General features: G+C 45.3%; 1 protein-coding gene across 1 annotated transcript in view; it reads right to left on the bottom strand.

Annotated features, from left to right (window-relative positions):
* The window catches only part of LOC149360001 (SEC14-like protein 2), a 35,390-nt gene extending 17,698 nt beyond the window's left edge, over positions 1 to 17,692 (bottom strand). Inside the window, exons 1-4 of the mRNA XM_089572117.1 lie at positions 17,415 to 17,692; positions 14,290 to 14,359; positions 3,156 to 3,199; positions 184 to 246 (exon numbers count right to left, since the gene is read on the bottom strand). Of these exons, the coding sequence (XP_089428243.1) occupies positions 184 to 246; positions 3,156 to 3,199; positions 14,290 to 14,359; positions 17,415 to 17,468 (231 nt within the window). The 5' untranslated portion in view covers positions 17,469 to 17,692. The remainder of the gene's footprint in view (positions 1 to 183; positions 247 to 3,155; positions 3,200 to 14,289; positions 14,360 to 17,414) is intronic.
* Positions 17,693 to 21,282: the final 3,590 nt, after the last annotated feature.

Here is a 21,282-nt window from a genome sequence, read left to right as displayed (position 1 = left end):
TTTGGTGCAGATCAAAGAATGAAGGCAATAAATTTATAGTTAGAAGCAAATCAACGATGAACGGTGTCACGAATCACACAGAGCAAGTGGGCGTCCTGGGCGTTTGCTTCTCAGTTATAACAGCACCTTAGAGATAGCAACGCTTAACAATATTTGTTTTTACACAGTGAGCGGTGAGTGTACCTGTGGTGTTTTGTAGCTGTGCAGCATGTCGTCGACGCCATTTTCCTTTCGCCACTGGATGTCCTGCGCAGCGATAAAAGAAAGGAGAAACAAACCTATTCAGGCAAAATACACACTAATAATCCCTAGGTCACCATTCAGTATAGCACCCCCCCGTTTCGCTATCTAAGTTGCATCTAACAAAAAGCCACTTTTATTCTGAGGAGGAAAACCTAATCAAATTGATCTCCTAATGCGCTTGACAATTTTCGGACTCAAATTTCCTTAACAAACTGGGACGCCGTGTTCGAATCTCGCCAAGCAAATGAGGCATACGATATTTTCCTCGATATTTTCAAACGCGTTTACAGGGATTGCTTCAAAATTAAAAATGTTAAAAAACCTAAAAAAGTACGGAAGCCTTGGATTACGGCTGAATGCCTTGCTATGATCCGTAAGAAGACGTCCATGTATGCGCAATTCATAAAAAATAGGAACCCAGCAGACCTCGCTAATTTTAAAAAGTACAGAAATTTCGTGACACGCTTTCTTCGAAATGCAAAACAGGCTTATTTTAACAGCTTACTTGGCAGGGCAAATAATCGCACCAATGAGCTATGGCGCGCTCTAAATACCATCATGAACCGCAATAAATCGAGAAATGACGATATTCAAGTAACACAAAACGGAAAAACTCTCGAGGGCTTTCAACTCGCAGACGCATTTAACTCCTATTTTGTTAACTTAGTAAAAAGTAGTCATGATGAACGTGTGACGAGCTACTTGCGTAATCGTAACGAACATACCGCTTTTTTTTTATCCAACATCTGAGAATGAAATACGTTCGGTCTTTACATCACTAAGCAATAGCAACACAAGAGATATTGATGGTCTTAGAATTACACCGATCAAGTTTGTCTTAGACTACATTTTGCCTGTGCTCAATCACATATACAACTTATGTTTGTCATCAGGTGTATTTCCCGATAGCATGAAACGTGCTAAAGTGACTGTTATTTATAAATCAGGCGATAAAAATGCATTTTCAAACTATCGCCCCATATCTGTCCTTCCCGTTCTCTCAAAACCGCTTGAGAAGTTAGTATTGCTGAGGCTGGACTCATTCTGCAATAAGCATTCATTAATTTCCCCTTTCCAGTTTGGCTTCCGAAAAGGTATGTCCACAGAGTTAGCCTTACTAACACAAAAAGAAATCATCCTTAATTCATTTTGGATAAGAAATTAATAATGGGCATTTTCATAGATTTCACAAAAGCATTCGACAGTTTAAATCACCAAACGCTGATAGCAAAATTAGAATTTTATGGGTTTTGAGGCATTGCCTTGGAATTTCTCAAATCATATCTTTCAAACCGAAAACAGTGCGTTGCTATAAATAACAATTTTTCTTCTCTTATGAACTTGAATGCAGGCGTTCCTCAGGGCAGCATATTGGGGCCACAGCTTTTTAACTTGTATATAAATGATATAGGGAATATAGCCGAGGAATCACAACTTATTGTTTATGCCGATGACACAAGTATTTTTGTTCAATCAGATAATCCCAGTGATTTGTGCAATAACGTAAATTTGACACTACAAAACTTATACGAATGGAGCAATAGAAATTCCCTGCAGATCAACAGTGCAAAAACCAAAGCTGTCCTGTTTACACCCTATCAAAAGCCAATTATCTACAACTTTAACATTCATATCGGCAATAATCCTATTGAAGTGGTTTCAGAAGCAAAGACACTTGGTGTGACATTTCATCAGCACTTATCATGGAACTCACACGTGCAGCATATATTAACCAATCTTGCCAAAATATCAGGAGTACTCTGGAGGCTTGTTATATTTTACCACTGAAATTTAAGCTATTAATATATAACGCGTTGTTCTATGCTCAACTAAATTACTGCGGACTTGTATGGGGCACAACATCAAAAGAAAACATAAATAAGATTTTTTCTCTGCAGAAGAAAGCCCTTCGTCACGTAGTCAACATTCCAAGTGAAAGCCCATTACATAATACCTATTATGAATACAAAATTATACCTTTTCCAACATTATATGACTTTAACCTGTCGATGAGATATAAACATGGCTTAAAAACTAATAACAATGCATTTTTGTCTTTATGTAGTTTAAAAAGCCTTCCTGACAGGGGGTATGTATTTCGGAATAAAGGAACATGGCACGTGCCATTCACCAGGCTAACACACGGGCTAGATAGCGTCGAAAATCGCCTTCCGAGATTATTGAACAAATTATTAATGATGGAAATCGACCTGCAAACAGCCACTAAATGTAATATAAAACTTCATTTCATCAACCAGTTTCATGGCGTTTAACAGTGTCAACCATCTTCATAACCAAAAACAGAGCTTTTGTAACACGTCATTTCATCCCAGAGTACTGTAGTTGTGTCCATTTGTCTTTACTATTTCTTTTCCCTTATATTCAGGCGAGTTTGTTTATTAACATTGTCATTTTTCAGGTCTGCTATCACGCGAGTGTTTGTTGCATTTTGTTGTATTTTTTATATTGTAAAAGACTGCATTTGTAACATTATTCATTTCCTGCGCGAAAATCGCATGTGCTGTAAATTGTTCTCTTTTAAACACTCAACATTTCATCCATAACTGCTGCACAAACTGCCATGTAAAGGGGGTGGGGACCCAGTCAAGCTTGCCTCAGAGCAGCTTTTTGTCCCCACTCCCTGCATTTTTATTTGTACTAAAAATGCAAAATAAAGATTGATTGATTGATTGATTGATTGATTGATTGATTGATTGATTGATTGATTGATTGATTGCTTGATTGATTGATTGATTGATTGATTGAGTTTGTGCATCCCTCTGCCGCGGTCAAGAATGCCTGAACAAAAGGAGACTCCATATTACCGACGCCCTGCTTCTGTAATGCTGAAATGTTTTTGATAGTTGCAAATGACGCATCCATCACACATGCCTGCAAGAAGTGGTACTCACGCTACGGTACATGGTTGCTGCCTTGGCCACATCGAAGTCCCGCGCTGAATACCGGAGGCCACATGCAATGTTCAAGGCGGTTTAGAACTCTCTTTCGCGCGCGTGCCCTTAGTTACTCAAATGAGATTTTGTCAGACAACATCAAAACAATTTCCGTTAAAATGTGGAATTTGTTTGGTGACTTGATATTTATATGCTAAGCAACATTGTAGGTATTGAGGCACGCCGTAGTGAAAGCACTCATTGGTGAGATGTATGCTACGTAATCCCGTTCTGGTGACATAATTAGGTAGTTATGTACAATGCTTTTTCATCACATCAGCTACAAAAATCTACATATAAGACTCATATGTTGAACTCCACCACTCTGGCTGTGGTCCCAAACGTGGAAGTTAGCAGATTGTCACATCCCCTGTTATATCTAAAAAAAACTACTCAGCACTATTCAAAGCCTGAACAGAATTGCCTGAATTGAATTGCTTGTACGCAACGCGTTACAAGCAAGATTACTTGTAATCATTTATATTTCTCGTAAATTTGTAATTAATTGATTCATTTTTTGCAAACTCTATGCTCTGAGGCCAGGGCCTAGTCAGGAGGACATGTTCCCTTCCTTTGCCCTGCCTCAAAGGCAAGAACTTTGTATTACCTCAATAAACAAAGAAAACGGTAATGTTCCGGGTAATTAAATTACGCTTTATGTGATAGATTACCGGTAATCAGTAGGCTTTCTCAAAAACAAGTAACCAACGGTACAGCTTTCAGCAGCTCAGTTTGACGCCAAATACTGGTGCTAGCGAGGCTGTTTTCTTCGTGACCCAGCACGAACAGACCTGCTACGAAAAAATATCTGTGGCTTAGCTTAGTTAAGCCCGGTGACTGCGAAAGCAATATCCGTACGTACGCCATGGTACAGCTGGTAGTGTAGCTGGTGGTGGTGCTTGTGGTTAGACTTGTGGTGTTGCATCGGTTATACAATCCAATCCAATTCAATCCGATGCAATCCAAACCAATCTAATCCAATCCAATCCAATCGAATCCAATGCAATTCATTCCAATCCAATCCAATCGAGTCCAGTCCAGTCCAATCCAATCTAATCTAATCCAATCTAAGCCAATCTAGTCCAATGTAATGCAATCAAGGTCAAATGAAGGTCAATGGTGGTCACCGCCGCGGCGCGATGCTGGCCACCGGCCGCGGCACGATGGTGGTCACCGGCCGCGGCACGCAACAGCGTGAAAGTGCAAGTAGTATTGCTTTCGCAATAAAAGCACGCACGCGTTCATGTACGGACCGCAACTGGGTCACCGCCGTCTTCTAAGGCAAGTCTCGTCCCGAGAAAGATCATGTGATCGCTCTGTAGGGAGCCCCGTCCTGCCGGACGACACAGCAGCTTACCTCCCACTATGTCTAACTTGGCGGCTTCCATGGAGAGAGAGCAGCAGCAGCAGCGAACAGCGCACTTCATAGAGGACTTGGGACACTGACATCGAAGCCTTGCGCAATTAAGACCTTGGTGCGCAAAGAGTTCGTACGTTATAATACCGCCCTTCCCTCCAGGCAATACACTGAGACAGTGTTCGATGATCTCTTTACGACGAAATGAGGAAAAATTAGCGACGACAACTTCGCAAAGCAGTTCCTGCGAATACACTGGATTCGCGGCCATTCCCAGGATCCGCATAATATTCATGTGGATGAAAGGACACACCTTGACACATCAGACATCCCGTCACCTTCCCCTCTTCCCCCAGATCCGTTCCTGTCCCATGTTTCCGAGAAACAGGCTTTGCGTCAGCGAACACGCCTTCTAATTCCTCCGTGTTCATACCCTCTTCTCCGTAGTCTCACTCGGGAGGAGGAGGTATGTGTGCGCCGGATTCGGGCAGGAGCGGCTCTGACTCCTTCTGTGCGTCATCGGTGGCGTGACAAACGTTTCCAAGTGACTGACAAGTGTCCTCATTGTGGTGCTGCGCCAGACCAGTGTGACGAAAAAAACTTGCTGTGGACTTGCCCGGCTACAGCTTCCGTGAGACGACGCTCCCTAAAGAAGGTAGGCCTGCGATGGGACGTTGCAGGCGACTATCACAAGTGGACTCAAGATAATCGCTTTATCGTGAACTTTTGCCGCTTTTTAAGCGAGGCTTGTTTACACTCCTTCTTATAACTTCCTCTCCCTTTTACATTTTGCCTAATGGCAAACACCTCGAATGAAAAAAAAAGTTCCTGTTGAAAATCAACAACGTGCAACAAAGTATCAAGCAAGCCGCAGTAGCTCATTGTAGTCTAAGTAAAATTTTTCTATGGCAATAAAAGTTGGAAGGAAAATAACGAAGTAGTAATCGATAACTTGTCTGTGATTGTTCAGTTACTTTTCTAGGGCTGTAACCACCACCGTGATCAGTTACAATTCAGATAGAGTAATGGTACTTGTAATCGATTGTTTATTCTCTGTAACGTGTACAAGACTGCTCAACACGCGTTTGTGAGGAGCAATAACAGTTGCAGGGCGCCATCTATAGTTCACAGTGCCACTCATAGGCAGCGCCGCTATCTGCTCACCTCCGGAATGCGACCGCCAGTCATATGCCAGGTTTTTGATAAGGCTATGCGTAGTTTCCATTACTGAGGAATTGTGGATCACGTGGTCTAAAATTATTAACGTCATCCAGCTTGTTGTTTACAGTGATGCCAACTACAGTGGTGCTTTAAGTCCACGCAAACCTCGCTCATTCAGTCGCCGCGGCAACACAGCAGGAGATGTATTGTGTTCTTGGTTATTCGCTAACTTGTTCTGAAAGAATGCAGCTACACAGACAGGTCCTCGAGCTGACGCCACACGGAAACAAGGCTAAAGAATTTTTGTCACTTTCCGATGGAAACGGGGAAGCATAGAACGTGACTCCACAAATGCGAGCTAATTATATCCTCGCTACGACGGAGCACCTGCGCTGCTCGACAGGCTGTAAAAAGTATGACCGGGTCACTAGACTATAAGACAAGCGTCATGTTTGTAAACGAAGGTGGCGCTGCGGTCGGTAGCGACGCGGGATGTAGGCAGAAACGCCGCATGCCTATACTAGGCTTAGCAACGCTACCTTCGAAACCAACTCTCGAATGCGAATATTTCGCAGCGTGCGCGTCATTTGTGGTTAAAAACATTTTAAAAGGAGCCTGGTAAGTATTTCTGTGCATTTTCAACCTGCTCGCTAGACGGAATCGACAAGCAGAGTTCTGCTTCGGCTTCCTTCTCTGCTCATAATCAGCAGCAAGTAACAGCGCGCCTGCTGTGGAAGACGACGTTGACTGAGTAAATGAAACCGAGAAAGCACGAGGTATAGAAAGAAAGTAGTTGTCTACAGGCTGTAAAAAGTATGACCGGGTCACTAGACTATAAGACAAGCGTCATGTTTGTAAACGAAGGTGGCGCTGCGGTCGGCAGCGACGCGGGATGTAGGCAGAAACGCCGCATGCCTACACTAGGCTTAGCAACGCTGCCTTCGAAACCAACTCTCGAGTGCGAATATTTCACAGCTTGCGCGTCATTTGTGGTTAAAAACATTTTAAAAGAAGCCTGAAAAGTAGTTCTGCTCATTTTCAACCTGCTCACTAGACGGAATCGACAAGCAGAGCTCTGCTACGGCTTCCTTCTCTGCTCATAATTAGCAGCAAGTAACAGCGCGCCTGCTGTGGAAGACGACGTTGACTGAGTAAATGAAACCGAGAAAGCACGAGGTATAGAGAGAAAGTAGTTGTCTACAGTTCTCAACATATAAGCCAATACAGCATGCCCGATTGCTAGCGCAAGAAGTAGGACGATACGATGCACAACGCGAAAAAGCTTTTTACGTGATGAACCTTGTGTTTGCTTCCTGTTTTCTCCGAGCCACTTCATTCCGGAGAACGTGGAAAATTATTGGACACTTAGGTGATACAGTCACTCTGAACAAGCCAGATGTGATCTCTCTGTTCTTTAGAACTTTGTCGACAATCGTGGCAGGAGTCGAGGTCTCGCTCCACCGGTAATGTCCGCATGAATGCACTTTTTTGCGCCTTGAGTTTGGGAGAGCTGCACGAACGCTTGCATAAACGTTTTCCTCGCCCTTATAAAAATGGTCTATAGGCAGTCTATAGACTTGTTATAGACTCTTTTGCCTTCCCACAGATATTCCTTTTTGTTTATTCATAATCTATGGACTGTCTATTGGCAAAAGTCTACTAAAAGTGTATGGCCACAAACCTTTAGACTGCCTATAGACTGTCTATAGCATTCGTATTGCCTATAGAGTGTTCTCTAGAATTTGTCGAAAGAGATTCTATAGACTTCATAGACATAAGTCTATGGGCAGTCTATAGACTAAAAAAATTTTGTAAGGGCGAACTTCAACCGAAATTTGCGTTCACCCTGCTGAGCTGAGTATTTAAAGTCATTCCGCTCCTTATTTTGACGTCTTCATACAGGTGCGCGCCTTCTACTTGACTATAGAGTGGCTTTTGGTGTGGTATTTGCTGTTTTCGCCAGGTTCTGATCGTCCTGCATGCAACATAGAATTTCAGCTAATCTGAGAAATAACACTGCGTGACTTTACCGAGCTCCTAGCGACGTTTAATCGTTTCCTAGGACGTAGAAACGCTTGCATTAAAGTAGAGACGCTGACACTTCAAGTAGCCGCGGTCGTCCCTTGGTTAGCACTTGCATGAGGAGGATGTTTGTCGACAATCACGGGCATAGAACCAAGGCCGATAAATGCACAATCGCTGGAAGACCGAAGCAGTGCGAGGGACAAGTGCACAGCTCGATTGTTCTCCGTTCTGCATATTGGTTTGTCTATGCTGTACTCTCAAGATACCACTTCAAGTAGTTGTCCAGCGTGGCTAACACTTGACAAGAGAGACAATGACAGGCCGCTGCGCAGTGACATTGAAATCAAACCGCGGAAACAAAATCTATGGTACGATATGCGGGGTTCAACGTCCCGAATAAGCGCACGGGTTGGGAGGGGCTCCGTATAGTGTAAACACTTCATATGAATTTCGACTGTTTGGGGCTGTCTGGGGTGGAGCGTATATGGCAGGTTCTCTCAGATCATGAATGGTAGCTTACCAATATCCCTGAAGAGAAAAGTATACAACAGCTGTATCCTACCGGTACTCACCTATGGGGCAGAAACGTGGAGGCTAACAAAGAGGGTTCCGCTTAAGTTAAGAACAACGCAGCGAGTTATGGAAAGGAAAATGGTAGGTTTAACGTTAAGAGATCTGAAGAGGGCGGAGTGGGTGAGGGAACAAACGCGGGTTAATGACGGCAGAAAGTTAGGTGGGCGGATGAGATTAAGAAATTTGCGGGGATACAGTGGCGGCAACTGACAAAGGACAGGGTTAATTGGAGAGACATGGGAGAGGCCTTTGCCCTGCAGTGGGTGTAGTCAGGCTGATGATGATGATGATGATGATGATGATGATGTCTGACGTGCGCTTTCATCAACAACAGATACGCTGGGTTGCACGTACGTTGTTCGTGTGTGCATGGTTTGGATGTCTACTGTACTTGCGAACGAACACTCTTTCAAACCTAGCAGATAAAGTCAATTCTCTTTTTCTTCTCTCGCAGCGCACGGCTGCTATATTCTCGACATGCTTGGCGTTCTGCTTCGCTGTATACAAGCAAGAAATAAATATCAGTAAATAATATTCCTTGAATGTGAGGCAAAGGTACGCCAAGGCCTGTGTTAAGGGGCGCATCCACCGCAGTGGCTTAGCGGTTATGGTGCTCGGCTTCTGACCCGAAAGACGCAGATTTGATACGATGGAGGTGAAACGCTAGAGGCCCGTGTACTGTGCCACGTGAACGCAAGTTAACGAACCTCCCACGTGGTCGAAATTAGCACCTCCACTACGGCGTCTATCATAGCCTCAGTCGCTATGGGACGTTAAACCTCATAAAACCAAACTGTATTGAAGGGTAATGTGAGAAGTTAACAGCATTCAGAGAAAGGGAATGCACGAGATTGACAGGCGTCAGGAACAGTTTTAAAGGCCTTGGTCTCATGATGGACTGATGGTCGTTTGTGCCATGGTGGTGAAGGTAGCACCGGACATCGCCGCGATGACTACCGGATGATGATGATAACATATCCATGTCGCACATGCACCGAACCAAGTTGTTGGTAGGCACAATGCTAACGACAGTAATCACCAGGCTGATAACAGCGATGAACTGACCTTAATGAAAACTGATGAAATGACATCCGCAAAATTGTGCCGATCTCTCCATCCTACTCCGCGGACTCCACGCACGTCTAACGTATGTGCGAGACATACGTTATATTGGGCCAATAAAAAAAGAAGTAAAAATAATGCGCCCAGCCCGCGCCGCTACGTGGCGCAACTGACTAATGAACAAGACAATGCGAGCGCATTGTTGACTCGCTTTGTTTTGTTTTTTTGTTTTGGGTTGCTAGGCGTTGAAAGAAACAACGACGTTCCGCCAGGCTTTTCTTCCGGCAACAGCGCCTTGGCGCAATGCCAAGGTTGCTGCTCGCTACAATGTTCCTTTCCAAATAGACGATATGCGAAATTGCTTGGCGGTCTGGCAACACCGCGCCCACAACTTCCGGTTTCCATCTTGGCTCGGTCGAGCTCGTCGAGCTGGTGCATGGTTTGCTATGCGTACTTTCTTCTTGCGAGTGGAAATTCAACAGGCAAGCTTCAGCTGCTGCGTTGTTTTCACAGCTGATCTTTGACCAAATGTAGGTGCTTTCAGTAAGCGCCAGCTTACTCCTACCGCGTCCTCAGCTTCGCTTGAAGTCTGGCGCTGATGATCGCAATAATCGGCACTCGAAAGTGGGTTGGAAAGTCGAACCGTGACCGTGTGCTGTTGTCGTTTTAATGCTCGCATTAAAGCACCAGTTCAAGCATCACGCATTATCATTACTATTTTATTCCCAGGTGGACGCGAATTCATCAGGTAGGGTAGCGAGCGGTTATTTTGCGGTGAGTGCGCACGTGTGTTGACAAACTTCTGTGACAGTGCGAACTTTCGTTCGCGCCGACGCCAGGAGCTTCGTGCATTGCAGTATAATCACACAAGACCCTCGACCAGCTGCGTAATTCGATTCCTTTACTGTAATGTACAATGCGCATCCGCGGTTTTCAACGTCACCGCTTCAGAGCCCGGCTTCAGTTGATTTTCGCCACAATTCGTTGAAACCGCGTCCTGCTTAAGACGCAGTCAGTCGACATTAACAAGAGGAAAGTAGGCATGCACATATAATTCAAAATATTGTAAGCAAAGACGCAGCTTTTTTTTTCAGATAAGCACTGAGCCGATCCGCGGCGGCTTGATTAGAGAAAGATGCTACAGCTGTAGGTGCATGCACGGACTCGATACGCTGGTCAAGCTGTGTGTGCAGGGGCGAAATTAGCATGATCGGTTGCTTCCCGAACTTAATTAGCTTACTCCCAAACTTGGACAAATGGTTTTGTTGCGAAGCAAGCTGTTGGAGCTTGCCACAACGATAATAAAATCTGCAGGCCTGAAGTGTTTTCAGAACACTATTGCACGTACTTTCTAGCTTAGAAATGCGTCTCTCCTTCATAATAAAGTAGCTATATTATTCGCTTCTTTCTTTTTAGATTTTCGTCGCCGCAGATATGGAAGGTATAGGAATCCTCAAGAAATAAAGCATTCGCACCTCAGTTTTTATACGTAGGGTGTATTGCTTCACAAAGACTGCTTAACGCGCATAACATATGCGTATGGTCCAGAGAGTTAGCTCGCCCTTCTAAAACTAATTTAACACGGGAAAAACTTAACTGAACACGTAGCAAACTAAGCAGTAATCGGCATATGGTTCTTCGAGTGAACTTATTTCGCCACGGCACGAGCGATTGGCCCGCTCAAAAAAATTATCTTCTCTATTACGTTGTTCAAGTATGCGTCTATATATATTCACGCCCGACCGGAGAGTTGATAAATGCACGAAATCGGCTTCTAATTTTGATCAGAGACAACAAAGGCTGTGGTCCTTATCTTAATTTAAACGCAAATCACCCCGAGAGATTTGTCAAAAATCAGCGCAGAAAGCGAAAGCTGCGCACTGATCCGCGTGCTGACACATGATACCTCGCATGGAGTTTTGTGTTACTAAAACGTTGGGACGGAGTAAAAACATAGAAAAGCGAAAAGCTGGAACGCACGTACCTAGTTCTGGCACGCATCGTAGTGTCTTTTCATAGTGGAGAGGGTAGCGCAACACTGCAGCGGCATTTTACTTTTCAAGCGAAGCGCAGCCGTTTTAACCAAACGCTGGGCAGCGGTTTCGTTTTCTGTACCGTACCAACATGGAGGACTTAGTTCTCGGAGCGCCGAGAGATGGCGCTGCGCATTTCGCATATCGTCTATTGAGCTTTGGCACACGATTGCGGGAGCTCTGCATGGTTGAGTGCATCGCTGGCGCTTCCTTCAAGGTCGGAATCTTGCGAATGTCACTCCTCTTGATTAATTTTCTTTCCATCGCCTACAAAGAACGGATCAGTCGTGAAAGAGTCGATGAAACCAAGTTGTAGTTTAAAGCTACAAGGTCAGATCCTTCACTTGTTCTTTCGTTTGTTTGTTCTCTTCTTTGCGTGCTTGCTTTTTCGCTTGTTTGTTTGTTTGTTTGTTCTCTTCTTTGCGTGCTTGCTTTTTCGCTTGTTTGTTTGTTTGTTCTCTTCTTTGCGTGCTTGCTTTTTCGTTTGTTTGTTTGTTTCTTTGCTAGTTTGTTTGTTTGTTTGTTTGTTTGTTTGTTTGTTTGTTTGTTTGTTTGTTTGTTTGTTACAGAACACTAAGTGATCTGGGAATGCCATAGGGAAATGTGGTTGAGATTAACGAATATACCGGGAAGCAAAAGAAACATCCCAAATACATCACGAATAAAAAGTCCGATAGAAGCGTTGATAAATTAAGGCCAACGAAAGATATAGATAAAGTTCTTCAGAAGCAAGCTTGATCAGCAATAGATGCGCAAGAAATAAAACATGAGGTCGCGTAACAAAATAGCAGGCTCATACAGTGAATAAAGCGATATACGTCAGAGCTAAAAATATGTAATGTAATGAGAAGTGTAATTTTAAAACCCATTTCTAATGTGCTCAAATTCCCCGTTTTGTTCATAGAACGATTATTTTTCTCTCTGTTATCTCTTTCCTTTTTGTTCTTCCTTTTGCTCTCGTTTAGCCTGCAGGTGAGTGGTTGTTTCATACAAGCTGATACTTTCAGAGGTTAGAAAATTTTCTCCTGTCCTAGTTGAATAATTCAGAGCATTGTTTAAGCTAAATGTATAGGTTATAAAGGTATTGCTCATGAGCGATGGTATGAGAAAGCGACTTCTCACCACTTCTGGTTAGCTTTAAGAGAATGACAGCGGGCAAGAGCAGCCCCAGGTATATATGATATGTAAATTACTACAAGTGTGTGCACCTCTAACATGGAAGCGTCTGAAATATTTTACTTTTCATGTCAGCAGGCGGCTTCCACACCCTGGGCAAAAAGTGTGATGGATTCTGTACCGGGATGTTCCATGCCGAAAAATTCCATTTATTACAATCAAAAATCCCTTTTTCTGGACGTTTTTTTTTTCTGCGACAGTTTGCAAAATCTACTAATTTGGAATAAAAAAGAAACGAGACAATACCGTTTCTTAAAATTCCCTCTAATCCTATAAAGATACCCTTTTTGTCGCAGTTTACTTATATTTCCTGGAAAGGAGAAAATTCCCTCGAGTGGAACATCACTGGATCTGCACGTGCGCGAAAGCATATATATAAGCGGGACAAACGCTCTCCTGATCAACTCATATGACCTTCAGTTCTTCACTGTGCAAAGCAGAAAGCATCATATGACATGACTGAAGAAATAACTGCAGCTTACGTACGTGTCACCCGTTATTAACGACGCCAACAGGAAAACAAACTACTCCAACAGTCTCAAAATGATGTAGTAAGATTAGGGCTTGTTTCTCGTTTTAAGTCTAGTCGTGTAAGCGTTTATTAGCTACAAAAAAATTAAGTACACATATTAATCGTAAACGGATGGCGGCCCAAAATAAACAGACTGTAACTTTATCCTGAACACAACATTTACAAAGTTGAATTGATAAACATGTAATTAGTGGGAAATACATACCTACAGCGTTAGCACTGGTTCGAAAAGAGAAGATGTGAGGTACAATGCAAACCGTATTGTACAGTAGTACGTCACAGAGGTGAAAAAAAAAATTGAAGTAAGAGAAGGTAATGATAGTATGTTAACAATGGCAGAAATTTCAGGAGCAGTGAGTGCATAAAAATGCATGTAGCGCAATATTCGTAAAACAAAATGCACTATTCAAAAGGCCGTGGTTAGCAAGAACGCTTAAAATAAGACAGCTGAGAAACCGAGGCTGTGCTCTGCTGTGTGTGCTCTCCATCAGACCGCATGTTGAGCAGAGGGAACCAGAATTTGGAATTCGCGAATTAAAACTTCAATTATTAAGACTTTCCGCGAAGTTTAAGCGACCAAGCATTTCAATTTGCACGAAGCTAACAGTACAGTTGACCACAAAACTTAAATAAAAGTTAAATTATGACTGCACTATATTTCGCCGCAATGGAGCCGGATGAAAATTCCGTTAAACGTAAAGAATTAAAAATAATCTTCCATTCGTGAAGCACGACAAGCTGCGTCCACCACGACAAACCGCGAATTTCTTTTTAGAAACATAAATATATTCAAATTATTTTCACTTTGATCAAAGACGAGCACCCGTACCGTTACGCAGAGGCCGCCAGCAGCAATAACCAGATGACGGCAGGGGGCGCACAATTAAGATAAACGGCTTTCTTAAATGACGGCAAAGGCGCCACGATGGCTCACTATGTTACAATGGCGAATAACCACCCAAACTTGCCGTGGTAAACTACTCTGTGCGGTGAAGCATGCCCACTTTTATGGCTTTGGTTATAGAGTCGGTTAGGATCCCCTGAACGCCTCATGGACGGGGAAATTGTTTCCGCGCGGGAACACATACTGCCGTTGCGATGTGCTCGTGTACATGTACTTGTCATGTACGCTTGATGAATTGCCGGTGAACTTTGAGCCCTACGGCCACTCACCTCGCAGCCAGCGCAGCAGGACGGCATCTGTGTCGGTCGGCCTCTTCACATCAGCCACCGCATCGCGAAACTGCATGACGCAAGGCGACTGTCAGGACGATAAACTTTGCATAAACTTCTCATAGACTCTCCTTCCTATAGATATTTACTTTTGTCGGTTCACAATCTAAAGACTCCCTATAGACAAAAATCTAAAATGTATGACCATAAATTACCATATTGTCTATGGATTGCCTATAGGATATTAGCCATTAACTAACGTCTATGGACTTTATGGACAAAAGTATTTGGTCAGTCGATAGACTGTCTAAAGAAATGTTTGCAAGGGTTGAGAGTGTGGTAAAAAAGTAAAACGGCTTGTAGTGCACCGTCTGTTACGTTGTACCGAATTCGTTCAGAGCCTTTACCACCTCGTAATTCGTTATTCATTTAACGGCATTATGTAGCGGGCCGCTTTGATGTGTATAGTTGCTCATAAGCCTTGATGCCCGCCTCGATGCCCACTCCGCGGACTGTGAGTGCGCCGGCGACGGCAGAACTTAAGCATGCTCGGCAAAGAAACCACGCCAGCGCTGCGCTGTCGCGTCGCTTTACCCTCACGCCTCAGCGCATTTCCCTCCACCTGTAATGTAACAGAACCGATCACATACATCCAATTACTGCTAAGTAGCGCGACTATGACATTTCCGTGTCATGCTCACAAAGAACCTGTTCCCGGTCGGCCTTTAATATCCAAGTTCGTGACGAAAAAGCATGGACGATGTGATTTTGAAATTCTCCTATCCACGTCATTATGTTCGTTATGCAACACGATGTGCAACCAGGTAATGGTTGTGTAAAAATATGTGGTTGCAATTTTCCGTTTCTTCCTTGCTTTCTTCTTCCCTTCCTCTTTCGCTACTTTTCTTGCTTTTCTTCCTTCTCTCCTTTTATAAGCACAGCGTGTACAGTCTTGGTTGAAGTGCATATCACGTACAGCTGGCTTATTATTGCACATAGCTTTCCATACGCGCACCTACTTCATAGAATAGCAAAAAAGCACACTACTGTGCTTTCCATTCTCCCTCGTCCCAGCTTCGGCCAGACTGCGCTCTGCTGCCTTGTGCATTTAAATGCTGACCGCCCACAAATCAAGAGAGAGAAAGACGCACTCAAGGACACTTTATCGAGAAGGCCGCATACGCGATTTCCTTATGGCGGTCGCGCGCGTCTGTTTTTATCCCTGTCAAGATGCGTCAACTTGAAGCGCGCTACGGCACAGGCACTGAGGTGCTACGGCAGGCGCTACAGAGCAGGCACTGAGGTGCTACGGCAGGCGCTACAGAGCAGGCACTGAGGTGCTACGGCAGGTGCTACAGAGCAGGCACTGAGGTGCTACGGCAGGCGCTACAGAGCAGGCACTAAGGTGCTACGGCAGGCGCTACAGAGCAGGCACTGAGGTGCTACGGCAGGCGCTACAGAGCAGGCACTGAGGTGCTACGGCAGGTGCTACAGAGCAGGCACTGAGGTGCTACGGCAGGCGCTACAGAGCAGGCACTGAGGTGCTACGGCAGGCGCTACAGAGCAGGCACTGAGGTGCTACGGCAGGCGCTACAGAGCAGGCATTGAGGTGCTACGGCAGGCGCTACAGAGCAGGCACTGAGGTGCTACGGCAGGTGCTACAGAGCAGGCACTGAGGTGCTACGGCAGGCGCTACAGAGCAGGCACTAAGGTGCTACGGCAGGCGCTACAGAGCAGGCACTGAGGTGCTACGGCAGGTGCTACAGAGCAGGCATTGAGGTGCTACGGCAGGCGCTACAGAGCAGGCACTAAGGTGCTACGGCAGGCGCTACAGAGCAGGCACTGAGGTGCTACGGCAGGCGCTACAGAGCAGGCACTGAGGTGCTACGGCAGGTGCTACAGAGCAGGCACTGAGGTGCTACGGCAGGCGCTACAGAGCAGGCACTAAGGTGCTACGGCAGGCGCTACAGAGCAGGCACTGAGGTGCTACGGCAGGCGCTACAGAGCAGGCACTGAGGTGCTACGGCAGGTGCTACAGAGCAGGCACTGAGCAACATAGCGCATCCCGGGGTGCTCAAGACAACAAAATACAATAGAAATCGGTTATAAATAACAACAATCGAACAATTAGGTCTATTATTTCACGTTGGTGCAAACAAAATACCGAATTCGTTGTCGCTCAGGCTCTCTAATTGCGAATGCGTTCAGTAAGTTCTGACTTCTCCACCATAACTTATTTTATTAATTGAAGGAAGTCATAAACTGTTGCATTCAAGGGAAACTTTTAAAGTTCTCTTTTCCTGGAGCAAATGATTTTTGTTTTTCAACGTAATCACCCCGAGAAAGGACGCAGTTCAGACACCAACAGACAGCTCTGCATTTGTAGTTTGACGCGAAAACAGAAAACAAGCGCTGTTTTGTGCGTTCTTCGTGCTGTCGTGCCTTCCCGCGCCGTTAAGCCATGAATCAGTAAGAAATTTCCCAAAAAGCAGCCCTACACTCTGTACCGCCAGTGTGTCTTCGACACAGTAACCACTGCAGAAAAACTAACACAGCTGCTTTACCTGACCTACTTTACAGCCCGCCACCGTACTTACGGCTGTTACCCCGTATCAAGGAACATCTAAAACGTACGCTGTTCGCGTTTGGTAAAATAGGTCACCAAAGCAGTGTGCTAGTAGTGCCGTCTACAGCGCTCCAACGAATTCTTCTACGGCGGCATGGACAGACTAGGCCCTGGGGGCACAAGTGTTTATACTGAGAACTGAAAAGTTCCTTGGAAAGAACACATTCAGAACTAATCTTCGAAAGTAACATCTTTAAATTCCATTACGAAAAAAAAACAAAAAGATAAGACAGGTAAGGCATAGTTCAGCTGAACACGTGAATAAGACAGAAATTACATCGGCTCACACAGCTGTAATACAGCGCGCTGCAAGTACTCGCAAAATGTCCTAGCGGTAAGTGCCCGCACAAGACGCACTACGAAAGGGCGCATTTGTGAATGCACGCATTGTTCAGAATTCTATTTTTAGCGCTTCAATTTAATGAGCGAAAAAATGTGCTCGTCTACAAAAGTGCACAAAGGAAATAACATAACGCTGCGACATAGTTTTAGGACGCACCTGTTCGAGGGCCGCTTGCTGTCGCTCGCTCAAGTCGCCGACGTATCCGCTCATAGTTCCCGGCTGATGGCGAATGGAGCGGTCTAATGATTGCAGTGTGCCGGTCGCCTCGCCGTAAACAACGCGATAAGGGGTCTCTTCGCCGACGCGAGATTCGAGAGGTAGTTAGAGGAGAGAAAGAGAGACATACACAAACACACACTCCCTGTTTAACTTTTTTTTCCTATTTCTGGCATCCACTTTTCGCGCCGAGGTCGCCGCAGCCAACCGCCGTCTCGTTCGCCTCGTGCAACGGCTTTTTGAACCCGCGCTATTGAAGCGACGCTGCACAGAAAGTAAAGGAACAATTCTCTCGCACTTGCTCAGCTAACCTTCCATCTTCCCTCCCCTCATTCCGTCGGTCTCGCTCAAGCCACCTTGGCTTTCCCCCTCTGACAACCATTTACGTACCTTGCCCCTCTCTGTTCGAGAATAAAAAACAACAGCAGCAAACAACAACAAAAAGAAAAAATTAGAAGGTTACCACGAAAGGCGCTGCGCGTTGCAGCTGAAACTCGCTTCGACCGGCTGGTTCTCTCTGGGCGTCGTAATGGGTGACTGCTAGACAGCACGCTGTAGCCGTGCGATCAGCTCTGTAACCGCGGCGGAACTGAGCGTATTATGTGCAGTGCTCACATGACTCTCGATGAGGGCGTTGCGTGACCTGTGGGATAAGGGGTCAAAGGTCAACCTATTCCTGTACTGCATCTGTGCGGGCGCTAAACGCTGTGAAACCTACCAACGTCAATTATAAAGCTGACGCTGAAAAAAAGAAAGAAGTGAAAGTCTATAACATTGTCTACATCCTGACGGGCATACTGCGAGTTCGACAACGACGCTTTCGTAAGCCTTACCAACAGAAATAATTTCCCGCGTGAGCAAAGCCGCATAGTTCGCATAGGACAGGGTTAATTAGTGTGCGCTAGTTAGGATGATGACGATTATGATTAATATTAAATATCTTCTGATTCCAAATACGAGTGAAAAAAGGAAAGGAGTCTATGCTGTTGCTTTTGCAGAAATGCTTCGGATACCAACGCTTTCTTTTTAGATCCACTGTACACTTAAAGAGGAGGGTATGTTGCAGTGGAAAAGTGGCTATGGCGTTCGGCAGCTGATGACGAGGTCACAGGCCGAATCCTGGCCGTAGCGGACGCATTTCCAAGAAAGCGGAAGAAAAAACGCCCGTGTGCTGTGCTATGTCAGTGCACATTAAAAAATGGCTGAGGCTTAGCTAAGGTTAAGCCTAGTCAGATGCGATGCATATTGATGGCTAGGCTTGGTAATACATGGCTTTCCTTGGTTCAATACTTGGTCATTTTAATACAACCACTAGAAGTGTAGCAAGGATTGCCGTGGCAGCTATATACGGGATCATCGGTGAATTTAATGCAGAGTGCACAACCGCTGCCACAGCACCGGCTACAACAGCATTCTTGGCACCCATGGAAAGTATATTAGAAACACCCTTAGTTATTCCACCATCGCCACCATTCCCTATAGACTGTATTGATGTACCCCCCGCAGCAGCAGGCAGCGCCTCTGATGTGGAGCCTCCACCGCCGCGGCCGACCGCGCGAGCCGGCAGCCCATCTCTCCTCTGCTGTGACGTCATGTTGTCACGTGGACACTGTGGTAGCTCCACCGCCGCGCTCGACGGGCTGTAGTGTAGCTCTAGTAATATGCTTCGCATAAAAAGTCCATGCGGTGGAAAATTAATCCAGAGCGTTCCACTTCGGCGCCTCTCATTGCCCAGTTGAAGCCTTGGGCGTTAACCACCACAAACCGTAACAAACTGAAGCATGAGGCAGATAGGCGAGCTATTATTGGCATGCCCCTTCCAGAGTCACGCCAGTGCGCTTGCTATCACCGTTCGCCTACCACCGTTCGCCTTCTGTCATCGCAAAAAGCGACACTTTAAAGTGCTGAGGATAGCTAAAGGTAACTCTCGCCTTTGGTCAAATATTTAGGGGAATCCCCTAAGGTGGAGTAGATTTGTAATAAGGGAGCAATTATTCACAGGAATCCACCCAAGCGCAGCCATACGGCTACAAAGAAAAGCTATACAGCTTTCTCGGAAACTTCATAACTTAAGAAAAAATTGTCCTAGTCCGAGGTTCGAACCCGAGACCACCGCTTCACCGGAGCGGTCGCTCTACCAACTGAGCTAACCGGGACGACGATCTTATGGTAAGGCGAGAGAGAATTGATTAATAACTTGAAGTGGGAACAATGTTGGTCAAAGGTTTAGAGGAATGCCCCAAAGTGGAGTAGATCAGCAAAGCTTTCCTTTGTAGCCGTGTGGCTGCAGTCAAGGCACAATTCTGGGCTAGCTGGTTGCGATTCATATTAAACGTAACACTAGCGCTTAAAATGTGGACATATAAGAGAAATCAGACAGGGCGAGCGCTAATCCTGGCTTATTCTTGTTCTATGTCCACGTTTTAAGCGTGAAACTTGCGTTTAACACGTATGGCTGCGCTTAGGTGGATTCCAATGAGCAATTACTCCCTTATTATAACTCTCATTTGCTTCCTTTTAGGTGAAAACCTATTCTATTAAATGTGCAAGGCTTTGCTATCTGAATTCAAACTGTAAAGCTGATTTCCTTGTGAGCTGATAAAGCTATTCAATAATTATTATTGACCATTTGGCGCATCGGGGTATATAAGTCACGTTAGATATTCAAATAGCATCTAAACTCAGTATTGCCTCAAGAACACCACCGCTGACTCCACTCCTGCTTGCTCGGGAGCCCCGATCATAAGTGTTCAAGTATACAGGTGCTGCTGTTAATGCGTTAGCATTACAACGCTTATGCCCGGAGTCTTAAACACACGGCCTGCGGGCCGCATGCGGCCAGCCGACCCTCGAAGTTTCATCCTTTATTCTGAAAGCCCAACTAAAATCGGCCAAAATGTTACGTCCGCAGACGGACCGAATTCTCTGCGGTAAAGAAAAGAGGCAGGAGCCCCTTAATTTGTGTTACCTACAGTCGGACTTCAGCTACCTTTAAAGGAGCACTGAAGAGGAATCTGAACTCGTCTTTTTGCCGCGGGAACTCAATCTGCACGTTCCGAGCATTCTTAGAAACTTCGATTTATTGTCCTGTGTGGCCGATTTCCCTAATTAAATCGATTTAACGTACGGCTCCCGCCTTTTTTTTTTCGAATTCTCCCCGTACGGTGGGCGGAGTCGACTGACGCGGGGAGTGCCTTTCACCCAGTCCCGTGGCGGCTTGCCGCTCTGCCATCGGCGGAGTAATACGTAGTAGTCCGTAGAAGCAAATAGACCGCGCGTATTTTTATTTCTGCGAGCTTATTTTGCGGTTTTATTATCTGCAAATGAACCTTTTTATTCACGGAAACCTAAAAAACAAAATAAAGCGAAAGCAAAGCCTCCACGGAGCTGGCTGAAAGGCACTCCACGCGTTGGTCGACTCCGCCCACCGTACGGGGGAGAATTCGAAAAAAAAGGCGGGAGCCGGACGTTAATTCGATTTAATTTGGGAAATCGGCTGCACAGGGCAATAATTCGAAGTTTCTAAGAATGCTTCGAACGTGTAGAGCGAGTTCCCGCGGCAAAAAGACGAGTTCAAATTCCTCTTCAGAAGGCGCCCGACAACCCTCTCTTTTACCCCTCCGCACCAGTAAACCGAATTCCGACCCACTCCCCACGGCACGGGAACAGAGGGACAAAGGCCCGCCTCTGCCCTTTTTCTGCGTGGCCTTCGCTGCACAGCCACTGGAAGTTGCCTGGGAGTGTAAAATATCCACACCCCTGTAGAAATCTCTGGTGTGGAAACTGAGAGGCCGTAACATTCTACCTT

Source organism: Amblyomma mixtum, chromosome 2 (assembly GCF_055824585.1).
Source record: "Amblyomma mixtum isolate Tamu chromosome 2, ASM5582458v1, whole genome shotgun sequence".
In the NCBI taxonomy this organism is placed as follows: domain Eukaryota; kingdom Metazoa; phylum Arthropoda; class Arachnida; order Ixodida; family Ixodidae; genus Amblyomma; species Amblyomma mixtum.
This window is presented reverse-complemented; position numbering and strand designations above follow the sequence as displayed.